Below are 25,622 nucleotides of genomic sequence, written 5' to 3' on the forward strand. Positions count from 1 at the left end.
GACTCGAACCTGCAACTTTTGCCTTGTAAGGCAGAGAATTATCCTCTAGGCTACAGTATCCAATCCCTTCAGCTCTTCACCAGGGAAGGGTTACATATTTTTGTGTCGAATCACCCTGGTGTATCGAAGGAACATCACAGCTCCTTATTTGCCTCTCGGCCCAACCCAGGGCCATTTCCAAGGCAGTTAATTTTATTGATAGCCGATAATTCTATCTGTATGTGTCACATGGTTTTTTTTGCTGAATTTATGTATGTTATACATGTTATATATGAACATATATATATGTTATATAAAATAAATGTTGATATATATATATATATATATATATATATATATATATATATATATATGTTAAATGTTTTTAGCTGGAATTTTAAAATTAAGGGAGACTAGGATAGATCCATTTCGGCCTTATTAGGCCGAAATGGATCTATCCTAGTCTCCCTTAATTTTAAAATTCCAGCTAAAAACATTTAACACATACAAAATATAGTTTGTCGGCTATAAATATATTACTGCCTTGCAGTGGCCCTGGGTTGGGCCTAGAGGCAAAAAAAAGGAGCTGTGACGTTCCTTAAAAATATACCAGGGTGATCCGACATAAGAAAAACATATATATATATATATATATATATATATATATATATATATATATATATATATATATATATATATATTTCAAGTCCCAGGGGGTATGGCTAGCTGATGAGGCCAAAATAAGGCCGAAATAGATCTATCCTAGTCTCCCTTAATTTTCAAATTCAGCAAAAAAACATGTGACATATATATATATTCAAAGCTACATTTCAAAGCTACCTTTCTCTTTCAGATCCACACTGCAGCACAGCCTGTGGGACAGAGCAGTATCTGGGATATGCGTCTTTGACTACACTACACAGTGTGTCTCCATTCTCCACCATACAGGTCTCTCTGCAGCGTGTAGCACTTTGTACATGTCACATGCAAACAGATTTGAAACACGAGGAATCATCAGTCAAGTTTGCCTTCAAGATAGTTCAACTCTCCCATCACTGGGAGATTTCCTCTCTCCAGTCTGAAGGATGTTGCATTATTGAAAGCCACTGTTCTGGGTAGGACTGCAGCACCAGATGCAAAATTGAAATAACCACTGCAGCGTGGAAGATCTGAGGGTCTTATTCCTTTCCTGGCCCCTTTGTTTCTATCCTCAAAGCCCATTTCTTTTGTTCTCTTGAGAGTAATCATCCACTTACTCTTTCAATAATGTTTCTGCAGAAATGGTTGGCGCTTCTTCATTTCACTTTCTATTTAAGGGGACCAGCGAGCCTTTTCTTTCTCCAAGGTAAGTTCATTTTCTTTTATTTTTCTCCATCTTTCTAGCAGTCTTCCCTCCCCATCCTCCCCTTTCTGGTGACACCTTTGCAATTTAGTTTAAGCCTTTTTTAACCCCATTGCGTGCAGCTGGAAAGAAACCCTTTCTATATGCTTTTAATATCTGAAACCTTGTTAAATCGCATGACCCACCTATTGTTAAGGCTCTTTTGTTATCAAAGGGGGGAAATATTTGATTTGCATCCTAGAGAGAGCATATGTGGGTTCTGCTGCAATTTAAATGAAGAAAAGTATTATATTTACTCTAATAAAGTATAAATTATGAACTAAATCAGAATAAGTCATATTATACTGGGAGGCAGGGTTAGTCTGTTGGCTCCTATATCTACTATGCATATTGACTTGAAGAATGATTTGTTTGGACAGTGGCTGACTTGGGAATTCAGTGGAATTTACCTCTGAGTAAGGTAGTGAGACATCTGGCTGAAAAATGTCACTTTGTGAATGATTACAATGAGTGGAGAAAGTTAAACACAAGGATTAAGAGACACCCACACCAAAATGTTCCAGTTTGATCCCAAAGCCCTGGCAATCTTGATAAGCAAAATGTGACCACTGCTCCCCCCTCCCATTTTTTTTTTAGATCTAAAGAAAAAGTTCACAGCCCCTTCTTTCAGCCACGGTTGTCTACATTTTACTAGAACTAAAAAGTCTGACAACAACACTGTAAGCAGGAAAGATTTCTGATGTGGCGGTAGGGTAATTGATGGGGGGGATGCCTATTGAATTTGGTCAAATTAGACAACTTTTGAGCCGCCCCGAGTCTGCGGAGAGGGGCGGCATACAAATCTAAATAATAAATAAATAAATAAAAAGTGTATGCAAGCCAGATGTAAAAAAATATGGCAACATTGCTTATGCTCATGCTTACAACCAGTCACTTTCTCCAGCCATTGGTCCAGAACAACATAAGGGAACTTTTGATTTTAGTTCTTGTCCTTTTTGTCAAGAATGGTCAGATGAAGTGTTTAATGAGACAACTGTTCTCGTACTCTGTGCAATGAGAGGCATGATAGTACTAGGCAAGTACCATGCCCCGCCCCTTTAATGCAAAGATAGAATTGGGAGAAATCTCCCTGGAATTTGGTCCAAGGAGTTTGCACAGCTGTACCTGATGCTGCTGTGTTTGAGCAGGTAAACCAGAGTTTCTTTCCCTTGGGAACTTTAAGATGTGTGGACTCTCCCAGAATTCCTTTAGCCAGCTAACTCTTCCAAACATAATCCACGAAATTCCCCTGCGTGGCATGGCCAAGGTAAGGGAGATACAGTTTTTGTAATTTTTGTCTTTTAGTCACATGTCTGGTGTTAGCACTCTGCTCCAATACTTGCTTGTTGGCCCAAGGAATGTGCAGGAGTCTTCTTCCAGCACCACAGCTCAAATGAGTTGGTTTTCTTCCTGTCTTGCTTTGTTAAAGTCTAACGTTCCCAACCTAAGGTTATCCACAGTGGTGGGTTTGCTCCAGGTTCGGCCCAGTTCTAAGAACTGGTACCATCGGTGGTGGGAGGCACCACCCACCTGCCTGGGATGCTTCTGCGCATACGCAGTAGCATTGTGTGTGTGAATACGTACATGAACCAGTAGTAGAGGGTTTTAGAATCCACTAAAGCAGGCCTGGGCAAGGGGCAGCCCGTGGGCCACATCTGGCCCGCATGCTGTCTGTGACCAGCCTGTGGAGGTTGGGGTCCACTCCAGTGTGAGGATGAAAGAGCTCACCGTGTCTGCCAGGACTCCTCCAGTTCCTGCTTTCCTGATGAATCATGAGGAAAGCAGGAACCGGAGGAGTCCAAGCCAACATGGTGAGTTCTTTCATCCTCACACTGGAACAGACCCCGACCTCCTACTGAGAGTGGCCAAGTACAGAAACCACACAAACACTCCAGTGCAGTCACTGTGGTGCACCGTGTTGCCGTAAAGCAAACAATTAGGGGTCTGTAGAGTGGGTCTGGGTGTTTAGGTCAGGCCAGGGTCTGGGTCTTTACAGTATTGGGTAGAACTGAGTTAATTTATTTATTGTTAGAGTTGAAAGGGACCATGAAGGCCATCAAGTTCAACCCCCTGCCCAAGCAGGAACCCTATAGTACACCAGTCAAGTGGCAGTTCAATCTTCTCTTAAAAATGTCCAGAGTGTTGGAGTTCACAACGTCCGCTGGTAGGTTGTTCCATTGGTTGATTGCTCTGACCATCAGGAAGTTCCTCCTTATCTCCATGTTGAATCTCTCCTTCGTCAGCTTCCAGCCATTGTTCCTCATCCGGCCCTCTGGTGCCCTGAAGACTAAAGTGATACCCTCCTCTCTGTGACATCCCCTTGTATACTTGTAGACTGCTATCATGTCCGCTCTGGCCCTCCTTTTCTCTAGGCTATCCATGCCCAATTCCCTCAGTCTCTCTTCGTAAGTCTTTCAATCCCTTAATCATCTTGGTTGCTCTTTTTTGCACCTTCTCCAGAGTTTCAATGTCTCTTTTGAAGTGTGGTGACCAGAACTGAATACAGTATTCCAGGTGTGGTCGGACTAATTATATTAGTCAGGCCCTCTAAAACCATCCCAATTTCTCATGCGGCCCCATGGCAAAATTAATTGCCCACCCCTGCACTAAAGGTTACACCAATAGACTCTGGTAGTATATTTCTCCCCAGATTGCCTCCTTTCTCAAAACCTAAGAAACAAGAGAAGGTCCCTTTTGAATTATTTGCACCCATATTCCTGTTGTGGCCTAAACTGCCTCTCCACATGGACCATTCCCCTGGCTGTGACTCTCCCACTGTCTCTCAAGGTCATTCCCAGATATCATTACATCTTGTTAAATCAATACCCATCTGCCTTCATATTCTATTCACAAGACAGGCAGCACACAGCTACCAATCAAGCTTCTGTTAAGTTGCCCAGCAACAAACCAGGTCAGTCATTTTCAGTAGCCTGTCTGACCAGAAGTGAAACTGTAAGTGCTTAAGTATTCCAGGGTCCAGCATTGCCCTCCTGGCCTCATACCAGAATGGGCATACAAACAGCTCTCGGTTTTGCTGCTTAGACATGGCTGCAGTGAATGTATCTGATGGGTTTTTCTTAGCTATCATTTTTAGAGCGTAAAGGAGTAAGTCAATTTGGCTAAAGTGGGAGATAATCACATGCTGGGATTTCCAGCTTATGTTGTCCTACTTTTTCAAGCACTGCCTTAGCATGTGTATTTCTAGGAAAGCCAACTTTAGTGGGAAAGAAAAATTAACAGTAACCAGGTCGTCTATGTAAAGCAATATGGCATGAGTAACTACCTAGTGTACCCTGTTTCTCCCAAAATAAGACATCCTCTAATAATAAGCCCAAGCCAAGTGCTGATTTCAGGGTTCAAAAAATATAAGACAGGGTCTTATTTTCGGGAAAACAGTATCAACAGTAGAGACCTTCAAATTTCTAGGTTCTATCATATCTCAAGACCTAAAATGGTCACCTAACATCAAAAACATCATCAAAAAAGCACAACAAAGAATGTTCTTTCTACACCAACTCAGGAAGCTCAAACTGCCCAAGGAGCTGCTGATTCAGTTCTATAGAGGAATCATTGAGTCTGTCATCTGCACCTCTATAACTGTCTGGTTTGGTGCTGCAACCCAACAGGACCGACACAGACTTCAGAGGACAATCAGAATTGCAGAAAAAACTATTGCTGCCAATCTGCTTTCCATTGAGGACCTGTATACTGCACGAGTCAAAAAGAGGGCGGGTAAAATATTTACTGACCCCTCACATCCTGGACACAAATTGTTTCAACTCCTACCCTCAAAACGTCGCTACAGAGCACTGCACACCAAGACAACTAGACACAAGAACAGTTTTTTCCCGAACGCCATCACTCTACTAAACAAATAATTCCCTCAAAACTGTCAGACTTTCTACTAAATCTGCACTTCTATTCTACTAGTTTTTCTCATCATTCCTATCACCCATTTCCTCCCATGTTGACTGTATGACTATAACTTGTTGCGTATATCCTAAGATTTTTATTAATATTGCTTCTTCATTGCTTATTTGACCCCTATGACAATCATTAAGTGTTGTACCACATGATTCTTGACAAATGTATATTTTATTTTATGTACGTTGAGAGCATATGCACCAAGACAAATTCCTTGTGTGTCCAATCACACTTGGCCAATAAAATTCTATTCTATTCTATTCTATTCTATTCTATAAGGGGTGGGTTCCATTTACCTTTGCCACCAGTTTGCATCGCGACATGTCCACCCATGCAATTTCACTTCTATGCATGCTCAGAAAGTGGATTCATCCCAAAACACAGCTGAGGCACTGATCAGCTGTGCTTCTGGCAAAGAAATAAAGGTCAGTATTAACCAGGGGAGGGCGGGAAGGCTTTTTTCCAAGCAGAGAACAAGCACAAATCATCCAAACACAGGAAAATTCACCAAAAGTTCAGAAAAAAAGATGGCGGCATACACGGACCATCACCAACAGAACCAATGTTACATCACCAGAGGGTCGCTAACAATTTGGGCAATCAGGTCCAAACTGGGAAGAACCCAGCCCTGGTTACAATGCATAGTTATAATTTATAGTGTATAGATATAGTTATACTCCTTACAAGATCCATGCAATATCTCTACATGGAATCGTCCATACTTTTGTATGAATGAAGGTTACTTCATTCCATTCCCCTTGGCTGTTGTTTTCTTCCAAAAGTCACTGAAAATTTCATAAATATCAAAAATTCTCAGTCTTCGCTAGGTTTGTTTTTGGGAAGGATTATATTTATAATCCTTCTTTCTCTCCCCCACCCATAGGATCTGTTCAATTTTCTATTGTGAATCTTAACAATAATAGCCACCCCAAGTCTATGGAGAGGGGTGGCATACAAATCTAATAAATAATAATAATAATAACAACAACAGCAACAACAGCAGCAACAACAACAACAACAACAACTCCCTCTTCTATGAGGTTGCCTGGGGAATTCTGGAAATTAAAGTCCAAACATCTTACAATTGCTAAAGTTGATAGACACAGTTGTTGCATCATCATCATTATTATTATTATACGTTTGTTAATAACAGACATCTGGAAACCAGCCCTCATTAACAAACGTATCCCAACCATAGAAACTGAAACCAGACTCAGAACACACATTTCAAAACAACCAAGTAGCCTGCAAGCTCCAACTACTCAGGATATCACCCCTAATCCACAATCATTAACTAATCAGCATACCTCAGTTACATCAACGACCCCAGGTGTTACCCCACTGACTCACCAGGAAGTTTCTACATAGCAGGCAATTGCTGAGCCATCAAACCACACCCAGCCACCAGTATTTATAGAACGAAGGCAGCTCAGGTCTCGCTGTGTTCGCCCTAGAACAAGGACAGAAGCACCAGCCTGAAGATGACGAGTGGGACCTCGTCGAAATGTCACCAGAAATTTCTAAATCCTACATGGGAAGAAACCCAAATATACCAAGACCGTCATACCTGTACCTGTGAAAATCTATGAGATATATATATATATATATAGCTAGCTCTCTGCTTTACAATGCAGAAGCTTCCCAGATCGAATCCCAGTAAAGAAAGGGTGTGGCTAGCTGATGAGGCCTAATAAGGCCGAAATGGATCTATACTAGTCTCCCTTAATTTTAAAATTCCAGCTAAAAAACATTTAACATATATATATATATATATATATATATATATATATATATATATATATATCACATGTATTTTTGCTGAATATGAAAATTAAGGGAGACTAGGATAGATCTATTTCGGCCTTATTTTGGCCTCATCAGCTAGCCATACCCACTGGGACTTGAACCTGCAACCTTTGCCTTGTAAGGCAGAGAATTATCCTCTAGGCTACAGTATCAAATCCCTTCAGCTTTGCACCAGGGAAGGGTTACATATTTTTCTGTCGAATCACCCTGGTGTATTGAAGGAACATCACAAGCTCCTTATTTGCCTCTCGGTCCAACCCAGGGCCATTTCCAAGGCAGTTAATTTTATTGATAGCCGACAATTCTATCTGTATGTGTCACATGTATTTTTGCTGAATATGAAAATTAAGGGAGAGTAGGATAGATCTATTTCGGCCTTATTTTGGCCTCATCAGCTAGCCATACCCACTGGGACTTGAATATATATATACTGAAGGGAAGACCTGCAGTACGTCTGCCTTCAAAATGATGTTTGATAGCATCCTCAGATCCATCCTCCCAAAGATCATTTGCATTTATCTCCACACTGCTTGGCAGCTCAGCAATGTACATATAGGTTGTCCTCGACTAATTATTCTTATTTCCTTTTCCTACCCAGGTTGCTTGGCAAGTAAATCGGAAGAAAGGCTTTTTCGCAAACTGTTCTCCCGTTACAACCAGTACATCAGACCTGTAGAAAATGTGTCCAATCCTGTGAAGGTGCATTTCGAAGTGGCAATAACCCAGCTTGCAAATGTGGTATGTATACTATGTTTGCGGGGTTTACACGGTCTCACACTTCAGCCATTGACAAAGAAACATTTCATCGAATGACCCTGATGTAGGTATGGGCCCTTCATGGAATAATGATAGCATTTGTAGATTTCCCCCCTGAGGTTGCAGGTGCTCTTCGATGTGTGTAATGGAGATATTCCTATGAAAATAGGGATACTGTGTGTATACATATCCCAGCGACCGGTGAGGTCCCACAGAGTTGGCCTTCTTAGGGTCCCATTGACCAAACAATGTCGGCTGGCAGGACCTAGGGGAAGAGCCTTCTCTGTGGGAGCCCCGACCCTCTGGAATCAGCTCCCCCGGGAGATTCGCACTGCCACCACCCTCCTTGCCTTCCGAAAGAGCTTAAAAACTCATCTTTGCCGCCAGGCTTGGGACTTTTAGATCTTCCCCCTGACCATTGAATGCTTTAAGTATGATTGTTGAATGATTGGCCAATAAGTTTTTTCTTTTAATTGTTTTTTAAATGTAGCATTAATTGGATTTATATTATTGTTCTGTTTTTTATATATGCTGTGAGCCGCCGCGAGTCCAATTAAATAAATAAATGTGCAACTCTACAGTAGAGCAAAGGGCCTGTGTCAGGCTTGTCTCAACTTGAGCATTTAGGAAAGAAAGACCCTCGACTCCATGATTGAAGTGAAAGGTTGACTTCTACTAAGTTCAAGCGATTATGTCATAAGCAAAGCTGGATCTGAATAATTCCCACAGAAAGCCTGCATTTTTCCTCTCGCCTGCCCCCGCCTTGACCAGTCTGTCAGTGTCCAATGGCATTCAAACTAGATGTTTTGGGAATGGCTTTGAGGTTTGGTGCCTCTTTGGTGGAGTTTCACATTCTGTTCTCCCGGCTCCATCCTTGATCAGCCGATCTGGATGGACATACACCTGGTTTCCATCACCATTTCATGTCCCCTCCTACCTCCCTCATCTCCGCCCCTTCCTGCACTTTATGAAGTATCCTGAAGATGGCAGACCCAACAGACTGCCTTCCCTCCCTAAAATAGAGTGAAAAGGGGGCTTTGTCGTTTTATATAAAGCCCATGATAGGCTGTTGTTATAAATAATGTGTATCAGGAAAGTAAGAACTATTCCTTGCAAATGATTATTTTTTATTTTTTTATTTATTTATTCATTTGTCCAATACACAAATACATAGGAAGAAAAATAGACATGTAGTGATATATATAAGGGTAAAAGTGAACTTAGAGGAGAGGATATATGAAAGAAAGAAAATATATATGATAAGTGAGAGAAAGGAAGACAATTGGACAGGGGACGAAAGGCACACCAGTGCACTTATTACGCCCCTTACTGGCCTCTTAGGAACCTGGAGAGGTCAATCGTGGATAGTCTAAGGGAGAAATATTGGGGGTTAGCGGTAATGAGTTCCACGCTTTGATAACTCGATTGTTGAAATCATATTTTTTACAGTCAAGTTTGGAGCGGTTCGTATTAAGTTTGAATCTGTTGTGTGCTCTTGTGTTGTTGCGGTTGAAGCTGAAGTAGTCATTGACCGGTAGGACGTTGCAGCATATGATCTTGTGGGCAATACTCAAATCGTGTTTTAGGCACCGTAGTTCTAGGCTTTCTAGGCCCAGGATTGTTAGTCTATTTTCGAGTGGAGGAGTGAAGGGCTCTTCTGGTGAAATATCTTTGGACATTTTCAAGGGTGTTGATGTCTGAGATGTGGTATGGGTTCCAGACAGATGAGCAGTAGTCTAGGATGGGTCTGGCAAAAGTTTTGTAGGCTCTTGTGAGTAGTGTGAGATTGCCTGAGCAGAAGCTGTGTAGGTTTAAAGATCACTCATCACCAGGATCTAAAGAACAGAGGAAAAGCATCTTTAGTTTGTCTCCAAGTTGCTTTCCCAAAAAGCTACAGCTAGATTTAGTGTGTGTGTGTGTGTGTGTGTTTATTTGTTTCAATCCATTTAGATTTCTTGTTGGAGAGCTTACTAAGGATTCGTTTTTGCAGGTTTTTCTCCCTCTCAGCAGATCATTCAGGATGTCCTCTGCAGTAAAACTCCCCCCCACTTGCAACTCCCAGGTTATTGATTGCCTTTCCACCACAGTTAGTTATAGGTAAAGATTTTTCAGCAATTTTCTTTTTTAAAAGTAGATACTCTGCAAATAATATGTTTTCTTGGGATTTCTCTGACTAGCAAGTCAGCCGCTAACCAGGGGCTTAAATTATAGGGTATCAAGACAGCGCGATGGAATGGAGTTCATCTTCTTTCTCTGCTTATTGCTAAATCATGGTATTCAGGGGCACAATATACTAAACGAGTCATGTCTTTCACTTTATCTTTTACTCTTCCTGGAGGCTTTTCATTAATCAGAAGCTGCTGTCATTAACAAAATAATTAGAAAATCCGCTATCTTCTGAGCTCCTGTGGAGCTGGGGATCATACTGAGTTTGGAATTCTGCTTGAATGATCAGTATTGATATTGCAGCTTCCTCGCTTGTGGGTATTAGAGTGCATTTAAAACGACTCCTTTTGTACCTGCTAACATTGGTTCTTCCCTTCATGCTTCTTTGAAAACCAACCTCCTAGCCAAAATCCTGGACTTATTTGTTCAGACAGTCCATCATTTGCATGGCATCTATTCTCAAAGCTCTGGATCCCTTACACTTGCAAAAACAGACAAAATAATTAGTTGAAGCCACACTTCAAATCCCATCACTACTCTCCACCATTTTCAGATTCTCCTTCGGATTCTCTTCTCGTTGTGTGCACAGTGTTCCTAAATGTTAATAAGACCATCTTCATCTTGGTCTTCTGAAAAATCCCATGGCCAGCTTCAGATGAACTAGTTTGAGGTGTAAAGAGTAATTTGATTTAATTTAATTAATTTGACTTCTATGCTGTCTAATCCCAATGGGACTCAGGGCGGATTACAACAGTAAATAATACATACAATATAACAAAAGTCAAATATTAGTATCAAAGTGCATGATTGGGATACAAACAGAATTGTGTTGAATGCAAATATTTTGCGACAGATTGCCAGGAAAGCAGTGAGACAGCTGGAAAAAAATGGGAAGAGGACATGCCATTCAGGAGCTACTGCACCCATGCAACCAAAGCTCTTCCCTTATTTATGTGTGTTGCACTGATTACCAACTTGACTTTTTTGAACATACCCTCACAGATGCTCCTACTGTGATCCCATGGAGTTCTCCTGGATCCTACTTAATCTTCTCTTCTAGAAATCTCATGTACAGAGCAGGGATGGGTTTCTCCCAGTTCAGACCAGATCGCCCAAACTGGTAGCAATCTGCTGGTGATGTCACCTAACTGGATTAACCAGTGCTGGTCTGTGCACACTACCAACTTTTTTATTTTATTTATTTATTTATTTATTTATTTATTTATTTATTTATTTATTTATTTATTTATTTATTTATTTATTTATTTATTTATTTATTTATTTATTTATTTATTTATTTATTTATTTATTTTGTCCAATACATAATACATATTGAAGAGAAAGATATGTAATAATATAAGTAAAGAAAAGAATAGAAGAAAAGATATAAAAGTATAGATGGACATATTTGAAAGGAAGAAAAGATAAATGAGATAAGGAGAGACAATTGGACAGGGGACGGAAGGCACACTGGTGCACTTATGCACACCCCTTACTGACCTCTAAGGAACCTAGAGAGGCCAATGTGGATAGTCTAAGGGGAAAATGTTGGGGGTTAGGGGTTGACACTATTGAGTCAGGTAATGAGTTCCACACTTCAACAACTCAGTTGCTGAAGTCATATTTTTTACAGTCAAGTTTGGAGCGGTTAATATTAAGTCTGAATCTGTTGCGTGCTCTTGTGTTGTTGCGATTGAAGCTGAAGTAATCATTGACAGGTAGAACGTTGCAGCATATGATCTTCTGGACAATACTTAGATCGTGTTTTAGACAACGTAGTTCTAAGCTTTCTAGACCTAGGATTGATAGTCTGCTTTCATAGGGTATTCTGTTTCGAGTGGAGGAGGCGAGGGCTCTTCTGGTGAAATATCTTTGGACATTTTCAAGGGTGTGGATGTCCGAGATGTGGTATGGGTTCCAGACAGATGAACTGTATTCAAGGATGGGTCTGGCAGAAGTTTTGTAGGCTCTGGTGAGTAGCGTGAGATTGCCAGAGCAGAAGCTGCGTAGGATCAGGTTAACTCTAGAAGCCTTTTTGGTGATATTGTTGCAGTGGGCTTTGGCACTTAGATCATTTGATATTAGTATTCCAAGGTCTTTTACTGAGTGGGGGTTGGCTGTGAGATTTTGTTTATTCAGTTTATATATGAGATTCGGATTCTTTTTGCCAATGTGGAGGGTAGAACATTTGCTGGTTGATATTTGAAGTTGCCATGTGCTAGACCAATTTGAGACAAAGTCGAGGTCTTTTTGGAGAGTAGATGTGTTGTCCGTGGTGTTGAAAAGTTTTACATCGTCGGCGAAAAGAACACAGTTGCTTGTGATATGATCGCAGAGGAACTTTTTGTTGTTGTTCAGCTGCTCGAAAAAGGGCCCTCCCACCTACCCCCTGGTTAATACTGACCTTTATTTCTTCACCTGAAGCACAGCTGATCAGCTCCTCGTCTTTTTTTTTCGGGCTGATTCCAGCTCCTGAGCATGAATGGAAGCCTAATTGCACAAGAGAATGCTTGTATGCGTGAGCAGAGTGAGTGTGTGTGCACAAAACATCACAATGCGAACCAGTGGGGAAGGTAAGTGGAACCCACCCCTCCTACAGAGTATGCAACCGATCTTCTTTATGTGGCTGTAGTTTTTTTTTAAAAAAAAATTATTCACAAATAAAACAACAGTACAATTCAAAAAGAACTATAAACAACAATTAAAACATACAAATAGAAAAGAAGAAAGAAGGGAGAGAAGAAGAAGAAAGAAAGAAAAAAGGAAGAAAAAGAAAAAGAAAGAGAGGAAAAAGGAAAGAGAAAAAGCAGTTATATGATACACCGTTGTTTTTCAATAAACATTAATAGGGCTGTAATTTTTGAATGTGCATTTCCAACAACTATGTGGATCTACCTTAATATGCACATGTTCTGCTGGGTTCTCTGATAGGAGCCTCCCAAAAATTCAAGGGTACAAATTTCAGACACACACACGTTTGAAAATTCAAAACAATGTTCTTTATCACAAAAGTCAAAATAAACTAAGCACTCTTTTTGTATTGCAAAGAGCACTCTTCCCCAAAACAACCGGGTAGTCTGTGCAATTTCCCTTAAGCAGTCATTAAGTACTTAGCCAGCAGCTGTGGAGAAACTTCACACCCCTTCTTCTTCCAACGAACTGAGACACACACACACACGTTGCTTTGCTTTGGTTTTAAAGGCGTGAGAAAGCAACAAAGTCCAGCACACAAGATTCCTGATGAAACTGCGAACAGATATTCTTCCACAATGGCCAAACCCACATGCTGCTATTTATAGCAGCAGCCCTAATTACTGGAGCCCCACCCAAATACAGGTGGCCTCCCTTATTTCCTGTAATATGTTCTTACTTGGTCTCTTCTACACATAATTATGCGCTTGCGTGGGTCCAAAATGTCATCATCTGAAGCTATAGAAGATAAGGAAGATTGACTGCCTTGGCTGTGTGCCAAGCCTTCCTCTGCCGAGTCACTCTCACCTTTTTCTTCATTCGAGGAAACTAAACTCTGAACTGATTTTGTCGGCAATAACACAGGCCTGTGACATGTTGAAGTTTCCCCTGCATCCACCTCTCCATTCCCTGGGGCAGGAGCTGGGCCAGAGCCAACCACAACATGCACAAATGCTTTTTTTCAGCATCTTGTTTTCAGTAGTTGTAGGTAAAGTATTCACAAATGTCCACCAACATTATCTGAAAGCAACATGTTTTTCCACCAAGACTTCTATTTGCTGTTCCGTAAATATCCCCAGGATCCTTTCAAAGTTATTTAGGCTAACCGGAATGAGGTTTTATCCCTTGTTAAGCAGATAGCCTGTCTACAGAAATAAAATGCTTGCCTCCTTCTGTCTGCAGGATGAAGTCAATCAGATCATGGAGACAAATCTCTGGCTGCGACATGTAAGCAATTTTTTGTGCGTCGGTGTGTCAGAGTATGTGTGTGTTTATTGTCATGCTGGTTTTAGAGATGAGATCACAGTGGGTACTGGGATTCAGAAGAGATTTGGATTGGGGGGGAGGAATCAGGTAACTATTTAGAGATGTTCCAGGGCTCAGTACATTCATAGCACATGTATAGTACTTCAAAAATTCATCCATTTCTTATTCATATTAAGCCTTTGATTGAATGGACAAATTAAATCAAGGGCTTAAAGTAAAAGCTCCATTCATTGATGAGTGAGATGAGAACAACACAAAAAGAGTGGGCAGGAACTAAAGTCACAGCCAGGGAAAAGGGGCAACATAAGCAATGGATGTTTGAGGGCTAGTACCATGGCTGAAATTCACTTATGTTCCCTACCGCCTCAAATGTGCACAGAGCCTGAAAATCATCCCTAAAAAGGAACGTCATGACATTAGCACAGGTGGGTGGGGCTTTGCGCAGTCGTCCCAACAACCTTGCGCAGGGCAGTAACAGCCAGCTGCATTTCACCCTGGCTAGTATTATGATTAAAAGTTTTAAAGTAACCATAGGTGCACTTGAAAATGAACTACAGCGATACCTTGTCTGACAAACTGAATTGGTTCCAGGATGAGGTTCTTAAGGTGAAAAGTTTGTAAGACGAAACAATGTTTCCCATAGGAATCAATGGAAAAGCGATTAATGCGTGCAAGCCCAAAATTCACCCCTTTTGCCAGCCGAAGCGCCGGTTTTTGCACTGCTGGGATTCCCCTGAGGTTCACCTCCATGGGAAACCCCACCTCCGGACTTCCGTGTTTTTGTGATGCTGCAGGGGAATCCCAGCAGTGCAAAAACGGGCGCTTCGCTGGCAATGGAAATTTAGGGGTGGCGTTTCCCAGCGAAGGGAGCATCAGTGAAATCGCAGCATCGCAAAAACACCGAAGTCCTCGAAACCCCACCTCCGGACCTCTGTGTTTTTGTGATGCTACGATTTCACTGAGGTTCCCCTCACAGGGAAACCCCACCTCCGGACTTCCGTTGCCAGTGAAGTGCCCATTTTTGCACTGCTGGATTCCCCTGCTGGGATTCCCCTGCAGCATCACAAAAACACGGAAGTCCGGAGGTGGTGTTTCCCATGGAGGGGAGCCTCAGGGGAATTCCAGCAGTGCAAAAACGGGTGCTTCGCTGGCAATGGACATCCGGAGGTGGGGCATCCCAGCAGCGGCGGCGGGTTTGTAAGGTGAAAATAGTTTGTAAGAAGAGGCAAAAAAATCTTAAACCCCGGGTTTGTATCTCGAAAAGTTTGTATGACGAGGCGTTTGTAAGACAAGGTATCACTGTATAGGCAAGAAACTGCTTAGAGATTGGATATCAGATCGTGGGGAGTATTTGGGTCAGAAACATCACCCTCGTTTACAAACCAGATTCAGCAAACAGTGAGAAGAGCTTTCAGAGGCAGCTATGACATTAGTGGAGGAAACATACCTTTTTATCCAGGAGATTTGATCCATTAACTAAACTAAAGCACTATATTTTAGTGGACTATTACAGAAGAAGAAAAAATAACTAAGAAGGGGAGTTATTAACTTGAAACTCATTCCCAATCTCATGAATCTAAAAGAACACGGAGGGAACTAGATATGTCTAATCCAATGAAGAGAAGGACTAAGGTTGATATGATAGCAACCTCCTATACTTTGGGACCTGCCACAGAGAAGAGGGAGTCAATTTATTCTACAAAGCCCCTGAAATCAGGACAAGAAGTGTGAACATAAGAACATAAGAAGAGCCATGCTGAATCAGGCCAAAGCCCATCGAGTCCAGCATTCTGTGTCACACAGTGGCCCACCAATTTTACATGGGGATCTTGAACAGAAAGAGAAGGCAAAACCCTCCCTTTCCCTTGACCCCCAACAAATGGTACCGAAGGGAATCCTGCCTGCCTCAACCAATAGAGAGGCGCACTTGGACATCCATTTCAATAACCATCAAAGTGTGGTAGAGTCTTCGGAGAGGGGCGAAATACAAATCTAATAAACTATAGATCATTAAAGAGAACTAAGAACTAGGTTCTTAGACTTCTTTCAACCTAGAACTAAGGAGAAATTTCCAGGCAGTGAGAACAATTGATCAGAGATTGTAGGTGCTCCAACACTGGAGGTTTTCAAGAAAAGATTGGACAGCCATTTGTCTAGTGTGGTATTACAGTAGATCTCCTGCCATGAGCAGAAGGTTGGACTAGACTTCCAGAACCCTTCCAACCCCATTATTCTATGTTCCATTGTTCAAATAATTCAGGGATAGAGAAATTGTAGCAATCCTGAGGGTGTTAAAACTTGGCTCTCAATATCCATTACCAATGGTCACAATAACTGTAGCATTGCAATAACTGGACGGCAACTTCAGTAATACTCTTAGTATGAGAATTACTTTACATATATAGTATATCATAGGGTTGAACAGTTATTGTTTCTCTCTTTAGATTTGGAATGATTATAAATTGAAATGGAACCCGGTGGAATTTGGTGGAATTGAATTTATCCATGTGCCATCAGACAAAATTTGGAAGCCTGATATTGTGCTGTACAATAAGTATGAACATTCATCATCATATTTTGGTCATATTAACATGTTAATATGCTCCCACCCTCCTTGTCTTTCGTAAACTACTCAAGACCCACCTATACCGCCAGGCATGGGGGATTTGAGACATCTTTCCCCCAGGCTCCTTATAATTTATGTTTGGTATGTATGTGTTGTCTGTTTTTAATATGATAGGGTTTTAGTTATTTCTTTTAATATTAGATTTGTGCCATTATAATATTGTTTTTATCATTGTTGTGAGCCGCCCCGAGTCTTCAAAGAGGAGCGGCATACAAATCTAATAAATTATTATTATTATTATTATTATTAATAATAATAATAATAATAATAATAATATCATTATCATTTTGAGTTGGAAGTGTACAACCTAAGATTAACCTTGTGCTCGCATCCGCAGTGCTGTTGGAGATTTTCAGGTTGAAGGACGGACCAAGGCTCTTCTCAGATATGATGGCACCATCACCTGGATACCACCTGCCATTTTTAAAAGCTCCTGCCCCATGGATATTACCTTCTTCCCCTTTGATCACCAGAACTGCTCCTTAAAGTTTGGGTCGTGGACATACGACAAAGCCAAGATAGATCTTTTGATTATCGGTTCCAAAGTAGACATGAAAGACCTTTGGGATAACAACGAATGGGAAATAGTGGATGCTTCTGGCTATAAACACGACATAAAGTACAACTGCTGTGAGGAAATCTATACGGATATAACCTACTCTTTTTATATCCGAAGGCTCCCCATGTTTTACACCATTAATCTGATCATACCTTGTTTGTTCATTTCATTCCTGACTGTGTTAGTATTTTACCTCCCATCTGACTGTGGAGAGAAAGTAACACTTTGTATCTCTGTCCTCCTTTCATTGACTGTTTTCTTGCTGGTAATCACAGAGACAATTCCTTCGACTTCTTTGGTCATCCCACTCGTGGGAGAATACTTGCTCTTCACCATGATATTTGTGACGCTCTCTATTGTGGTGACAGTGTTTGTACTGAATATCCATTACCGGACTCCAACTATGCACACAATGCCCAACTGGGTCAAAACCGTCTTCCTTGGCCTCCTGCCCAAATTTCTGATGATGAAGAGACCCATACAGAAACATGTTGACTCCCAACCTTCCAACCCTGTGAAAGAAAGTGACACTAAACCCAGCAAGCCCAAGGCTGATGAACTTGCAGAGGTGAAAGTCCTCAGTGAGAACCGCTGCTGCCATTGTGACAACTCCAAGGACGCGGCAGCGAGGAAGCAAAGGAGACAGAGCTGCCACGCTGCCAAATGGGAGGCTGAGTCAGTTGAGTATTCCCCAGAGGTTAAAGAAGTCATCAACAGTGTCCAGTTCATTGCAGAAAACATGAGGAGTCAGAATGAAACTAAAGAGGTAAGAGCTCTGAAGGTTGGTTGATTTCTAGCTCCAAAGGCTTCAGCCATTTGGGGGCATTTCTCTAATCATTATTATTACATATTATTATTTATTAGACTTGTATGCCGCTTCTCTCCGGAAACTCGGAGCGTCTCACAACAACAAAACAGTACAAATCCAATGATTAAAAACAATTTAAAACCCTTAATATAATTTTAAACCCTTAATACATCTCAGATACATCTTAATATAATTTAAAACCCTTAATATAATTTAAAACCTTTAATACATCTCAAACAAACCTTGTGTAAAACGGAAACGGTCCTAGGGAATCAATTTCCCGATGCCTGACAGCAGAGGTGGGTTTTAAGGAGTTTGCCAAAGGCAAGGAGGGTGGGAGCAATCCTAATCTCTGGGGAGAGTTGATTCCAGAGGGTCAGGGCCACCACAGAGAAGGCTCTTCCCCTGGGTCCCGCCAGACTACATTGTTTCATCAACGGAACCCAGAGAAGGTCAACTCAGTGGGACCTGACCAGTCACTGGGATTCATGCGGCAGAAGGTGGTCCCGGAGATATTCTGGTCCAATGCCATGAAGGGCTTTATAGGTCATAACCAACACTTTGAATTGTGACCGGAAACTGATCGGCAACCAATGCAGACTGCGTAGTGTTGGTGTAACATGGGCATACCTGGGAAAACCCATTGCGGTAGAAAACTAAAACCTAGTTGAAAATAACTGCACCTGACAGCTAGGTGCATCATTGTACCTGAGAGGTACAATGATGCAGCACTTCTGGCATGAATGGGTAAGAGACTGCTGAATGAAGTTGTTTAAGCAATGTCAGAATTGTTAAGTCCTGCTAGAACCCGGGTATCAAACTCGATTGCGCCACATGTTTTTTGCCTTTGCAGAGCTGGGATGGGTGTGGCCTGGGCATGATGCATCTGGCCCACAGGCTGCCTGTTTGACACCCCTGTGCAAGGAGAAATGAAATTGGTAGGATGTTCTGCTCTGGTTTTCAGTTTCCTTTATCAACAGAAAGGACTACAGACAGGACAAAAGGGACCTCATGCTAGCTATGTCTCAATTATCAGAGGCACAATGTCAGGCATTGCTCTGAATGAGGTTCAGCAGATCAACAGGCGTTCTCCAGAGCTTTAGGAAAAAGAACCTCTTCATTGGAGATTGTGGTGGCTTAAACAAGACACCGCCTGTGGGCAAAATACATCCTCTACCATTAAACCATGATAATGGACCCAACTATCTCTTGTATTGCTTAGCCCTGATCATCTAAGAGTTGATGGTAGAATCAATGCAATTGTAGAACAGGGAGACCAACCGATTCTACATTCCAGTTTTAAGGGAGAGGTAAAACCATAGCTGTGATCTAACTATGTGCAGAATGACATAGGATAATGCTAGGCTAATACATCTAACATTAGAGAAACATCTTTCAGCTGTGGCGAGGGGGGCATTTGCCCAGGTTCGCCTGGTGCACCAGTTGCGACCCTATTTGGACCGGGAGTCACTGCTCACAGTCACTCATGCCCTCATCACCTCGAGGTTCGACTACTGTAACGCTCTCTACATGGGGCTACCTTTGAAAAGTGTTCGGAAACTTCAGATCGTGCAGAATGCAGCTGCGAGAGCAATCATGGGCTTTCCCAATTATGCCCATGTTACACTAACACTCCGCAGTCTGCATTGGTTGCCGATCAGTTTCCGGTCACAATTCAAAGTGTTGGTTATGACCTATAAAGCCCTTCATGGCACCGGACCAGATTATCTCAGGGACCGCCTTCTGTTGCACGAATCCCAGCGACCAGTTAGGTCCCACAGAGTGGGTCTTCTCCGGGTCCCGTCAACTAAACAATGCCGCTTGGGGGGGGACCCAGGGGAAGACCCTTCTCTGTGGCGGCCCCGGCCCTCTGGAATCAACTCCCCCCAGAGATTAGAATTGCCCCCACCCTCCTTGCCTTTCGTAAGCTACTTAAAACCCACCTCTGCCACCAGGCATGGGGGAATTGAGATTCCCTTTCCCCCTAGGCATTTACAATTTTATGCATGGCATGTCTGTATGTATGTTTGGTTTTTTATATTAATGGGTTTTTAATCGTTTTTAGTATTGGATTATTACTGTACGCTGTTTTATTATTGCTGTTAGCCGCCCTGTATCTTCGGAGACGGGCGGCATATAAATTCAATAAATAATAATAATAATAATAACAACAACAACAACAACAACAACAACAACAACAACACAAAGTAAAGGAAAACCAGCTACCAATAGAGCACCCAGGGAAGAGTTTGAGAGCCCTTTGACAAAATATTGAGTGCTTTTTTATCTTCTTGGCAGGCTTTTTCCTGCTTACTTACTCGCCAAAGCATGATAAAGTCTCTTTGAAGGTTCTTGCTCTGTTCCTTTCATTGTTCATTCTCTTCCAGGAGACAGAAAACAGGCAACAATGCAAGAAGGAGAAAGAAGGAATAGGGGTTCCAGGGTTGGCATTGTTCTCCTACTGAATTATGGGACTTGATAGATGCCCAGCTGTCCCAAGCCATATGCCCTCCAGATTTGATAACCTGTGAATTTCTAGCAGAAAGGGAACTGAAGTTTAGAACAACAGTCTGAGCAATGGTGGATAGATAGTTGAAAGAGGCAAATTAGCCAAGTATCTTCATGTACAGTGGTACCTCAGTATTCATCTGCTTCAAAACTCTTTGATTTTGGTACTCGATGCATATTTATGTGAAATGTTATCCTGCTACTCATGGTTTGGTATTCAACATGCTGCAAAAATGGAGGGGGGGAGGAGGAGGAGGACGACGACGACGAGACGGAGGAGGAGACGACAAGAAATCATCCATAGTGGGAAACTTACTGATATAGGAAAAGAGACAGACAGGAAGTTCTTCCAGGACAAAACCAAGGGTCGCCTGGTAAAATAGTGGTTTGTTTGGCACTCATCGTGTTTAGCACTTGTCAGATCTCCTGGAGTCAATTAACAATGAGCGCTGAGGTACCACTGTATATCCTTTGCTGGGCCTTTTGCTAGTCAAAATACTTTTGACACTATGTTCATATTAGCTGCAAAAGGGTACATTAGCTTTTAAAATGAACTTCAGCAGTTGTGCTAATGGCTTTGGTTACTTAAATGTATAAATATTTCATGTTGGGAGGCTCTCTGACTTTGGCAATAAGGCTCTAAATAGACATGTGGATGCTTAAAGACAGAGGCCCTGATCCCAAGATGGCATTTGATCAATGAAGGTCTATTGAATTCTACAGGCTGTGCTGATGTGCAGAAACACAGAATGTATTTTGAAAAATAGCCAAGCACGTATAGGGGATCCAAATTGCAGTGTTCTAGCTAAGCCAGGGTTAACTGTGGCAATCAGAGGTTCAGAGAATAGGGCCTCCAGCAAATATAAATCTTGGTGGAAAACTACCTAGTGCAGAAAGGAAAGCGTCTGACTTTCTTTATCTCAGTTCTCTAAAAGAAGAGATGTTGACTGTATTATGGCCAGAGGCATGATAGGAACTAAGAAGGAGGATTTTCTCTATTTTACTTTTGGAAAGGAATATGATTTTGACTTGCTAGTTAAATTTAGACATCTAAATCTCCGAGTCTACGGAGAGGGGTGGCATACAAATCTAATAAATAAATAAAATAAATAAGTAAAACATTTCTTACTTTAATTGTTCTCCAAGACCATTTTTGTCAAGATATATCACAAGCAAAAATAACTTTTTGACTATTGTTATGTGTGTGTGTGTGTGTCACATGTTTTTGCTGAATTTTTATTAAAATGTATGTATGTATGTAGGTAGGTAGGTAGGTAATGTATGTATGTATGTATGTATGTATGTATGTATGTATGTATGTATGTATGTATGTATGTATGTATATAAAGAGTGATTTATGTACCAGAAAGACAATTTTACAGGTGTTATATATTTTTCGGATTATAAGACACATTGCCTCCCCAAAAGTGGATGTAAATATCTGTGCAAAGGTGGTTAAAGCGCTGCCTACCCACCAGCCCCTACCTTTTGACCTCTGCCTCCCAGAAATTTGCCTCCTTGCAGCAAAGAGCAAACAGCCTGGCAGTGTTCCCTCTAATTTGTTTTTGGGGTGGGCGTAAAAGTATAGTGTCTGAGCGGCAGTCCCTTCGGGACTGGGCGGCACAAAAATAATAAATAAATAAATAAACAAACAAACAAACAAACAAACAAACAAATTAAAAACCCACCCTGTTTTGCCTCAGAGAATTTCAAAATAAAATACTGTACTGTGTGTCTATAACAGTGAGCTCATAATAGGGCAACTCTATCAATATCAAAATGCCACTTAAATAGTTGAGCTAGTTTCAAACTAGATTTTGATTTTCTTTCTCTCTTCCTTACTCCCATTCTTTTTCTTTCTCTTTTCCTTCCTCTCTTTTTTCTATCTGTTTCTCTCTCTTCCTCTCTTCCTCTCTCTCTCCTTCCCTCTCACTCTTTCCCTCTCGGCTTCTGGGCAGGTTTGGAAAACTCTGAGTTGATGATGATTTTTAAGTGAGCGATTGCTCACTGCTCAGCTTAGAGGGAACTATGCAGCCTGGTCAGCTTCACCACAACCTGATTTAGCATGAGCAGCTGGTCGGCAGTTGGATTGCCCTCCCAAAATACTAACAATCAGCTGTTGCAGGCTGTAGGGATCACCACTGCCTATCGCCATCTCCACACACTCCATTTTTAGCCTCCATATGCTCCATTTTCAGCCTCCGTGTGTCCTATTTTCCATGCATTCCATTTGGTGATGATAGGCAGTAGCAGCAATCTCTGCGTACTGAAACAAGTCAAAAATGGGATGTGCAGAGGCAGAAAATGGGGCACACAGAGGCTGAAAAAGGGGTGCATGAAGGCAGCGATAGGCAATGGTAATCCCCGCAACCTGGAACAGCTGATTGTTAGTATTCTGGGAGGCTGCTCCAACAGCCAATCAGCTGCTTGCTGTAAATCAGGCTGTGCTGAAGGTGACCAGGTAGTTTGCTGCAAGGAAGCGAATTGCTCAGAGGCAGAGGCAGATTTTTTTTTTCCTCCACAAAAGCTAGGTGTGTCTTATAGTCCAGAGCACCTTATAGTCTGAAAACTACAGTATATACTATACAAGGGTGAGTTCTAATTTATCTCACTGCTGGTTTGCTTCTGCGTGCACATGTGCAGTGGCAAAAAATCTGAAAAAAACCCCTAAAAATATGTTGAAAGCAATATGGTGGTGCATGTGCATTGCTGCAACTTGGCTTCTGCACATGTGCAGAAGAAAAAAAAACCCAGAAAAAATCCCCCCCAAAAAATATGGCTGCCTCCACAGACTGGCACTCACCTATCCAATTCCATGACGTCGTCATGATATCACCAGGGGGTTGCTACCAGTTCAAGCGAATCAGTCCGAACCAGGAGGAACCCACCTCTAATACTGTAACACATAAAGGATGTATAGTCTTGTTTTGAATTCTAAACTGTACTCACATGCAGAGAAGTGGTAACTTCTCTGATCTTATAGATGTTGTTGAATTACAGGTCCAAATGGATCTTGTCAGCAGCATGACCCAAAATGAGAGATAGTGGTAATGGTAGCTAGCAATTATGGAAGGCTTTGTACTTCTTATCCATAAAGCATTTGTAGGCAGAAATAATGTAATACTTATGTAAAAAGAAGTTAGATGTTCTGTAATTTGTTGAGAAATTAGAACAATATGGATTGCATCCAATATGATAGCAGAAAGCGTGCCAAATTCTTCTTTGCAAATAATACCAAATATTATAATAATTATATGATAAATCTATACAAAGATTTTATCTTGTGACCTGTGGTTACACCAACAAATGTTCTATATGTGAATCTACAGTATATGAAGATTCTAAACATATGGTTTTTTTAAAAAAAAGATATTAAGAATCTCAGGAAGGACACTGTCATTTTAATAGTGTAAATTAAATATTATGAATTTAATTGAATATATACCTATTTTCTTATGCATTGCAGGTGGAAGATGACTGGAAATATGTCGCCATGGTAATTGATAGAGTATTTCTGTGGGTGTTCATAATTCTCTGTGTATTTGGAACAGCGGGATTATTTCTACAACCATTGATGGCAGATGTATAATATACGGGTGGCGATTCACATTTTGCATGATCCTTTTTAATAGGAAAGTCAAATCACACATTGGCAACAGTTATAGAATATCAGTTTTCATCTCAAGCCATAAGTAAATTATTCTCATCACTTTATGATATATTAAGCCAGCCTTTCAGATAGGTAGATTAACTCCCATTATTCACAGCCAGCAATACCTATGGAGTTCCATCTCAATCTTTTTGGGGGATAGTAGATTGGAGAAATTTATCTTAATATCTTTCAGATGTTGCTCAGGTAATAATTATTTCCATGTTCATTTTTCTGCTAAGAAATTCTTGGTTACAGTGTCTGCTATTGCACATATCTCTAAGATCAACAGCAGATTAATATTCATACTGGCTCAGATTCCTGATCCTTTGCATAGAATAGGTTGTTTTGCTTCATTTACGGAAAAAATAAAATAGGTCAAGATGAATCAGAAGACAATCATCAGCTGAAACTCTGATAACCGTTTGTTAACATCCCTAAACCTTTTGTAAAGAAAAATCCTTTATACATAAGACATGATATTGTGTTCAGTTCTGTGACCTCACCTACAAAAAGATATTGATAAAATTGAATGGGTCCAAAGACGGGCTATAAAAATGGTGGAAGGTCTTAAGCATAAAACATCAGGAAAGACTTAATGTACTCAATCTAGAGGACAGAAGGGAAAGGGGGGACATGATCGAAACATTTAAATATGTTAAAGGTTTTAATAAGGTTCAGGAGAGAAGTGTTTTTAATAGGAAAGAGAACACAAGAACAAGAGGGCACAATCTGAGGTTAATTGGGGGAAAGATCAGAAGCAACGTGAGAAAATATTATTTTACTGAAAGAGTAGTAGATCCTTGGAACCAACTTCCAGTAGACGTGGTTGGTAAATCCACAGTAACTGAATTTAAACATGCCTGGGATAAACATATATCCATCCTAAGGTAAAATACAGGAAATAGTATAAGGGCAGACTAGATGGACCATGAGGTCTTTTTCTGCCGTCAATCTTGTTTGTTTCTATGTTTCTAAGACATTAATTTGCAAGTAATAAATGAATAGATTGCTGAGTGGTGTGGTAGCTAAGAGGTGAAGATTCCTGACTCCCACTCAGAAAGTCGAGAGTTAATCCTAGGCAACGACAGATGTTTATTTATCAGGGCACAAAGAGAAAATAGCTGCTGTGAACTCTGTCGTAGGCATTAGGAAGGGCATCAGTCTCCCTGACCCCACCTGAAACAAGGGATTACAGGATAATAAAAAGGAGAGAAAATGAATAGATTGCTGATCAGTCTATTGAAGTGATCAATATTGTTTATTTCTGTGAAGTTATCTATCAAACTAAAATCACGCTATCTTCCTCAACATAATTGTTGATTGCAATCCATGATCCCTAATTTTAATGCTGAAGATGGAAGATGGAGTTTAAAGAGTGCTGGAAAGCATCAAGTTGACGAACATTACACTCTGACAGACAACAGAAAAGGAGAATAACCAGATTTTTCTCTGATAGTATCTGTCACTCTTAGCGTAATTCCTAACCAGCAAGAGAAAGCT

The 25,622-nt window shown here is 41.0% G+C and overlaps 1 protein-coding gene across 1 annotated transcript; it reads left to right on the forward strand.

Annotated features, from left to right (window-relative positions):
- Positions 1–1,245: 1,245 nt before the first annotated feature.
- Positions 1,246–24,059, forward strand: CHRNA6 (cholinergic receptor nicotinic alpha 6 subunit). The gene is made up of 6 exons (XM_070742325.1): positions 1,246–1,324; positions 7,689–7,828; positions 13,886–13,930; positions 16,414–16,523; positions 16,933–17,920; positions 23,937–24,059. Exons 1-6 carry the CDS (start codon positions 1,246–1,248, stop codon positions 24,057–24,059), a joined length of 1,485 nt encoding a protein of 494 aa, XP_070598426.1.
- Positions 24,060–25,622: the final 1,563 nt, after the last annotated feature.

Source organism: Erythrolamprus reginae, chromosome 2 (assembly GCF_031021105.1).
Source record: "Erythrolamprus reginae isolate rEryReg1 chromosome 2, rEryReg1.hap1, whole genome shotgun sequence".
In the NCBI taxonomy this organism is placed as follows: domain Eukaryota; kingdom Metazoa; phylum Chordata; class Lepidosauria; order Squamata; family Dipsadidae; genus Erythrolamprus; species Erythrolamprus reginae.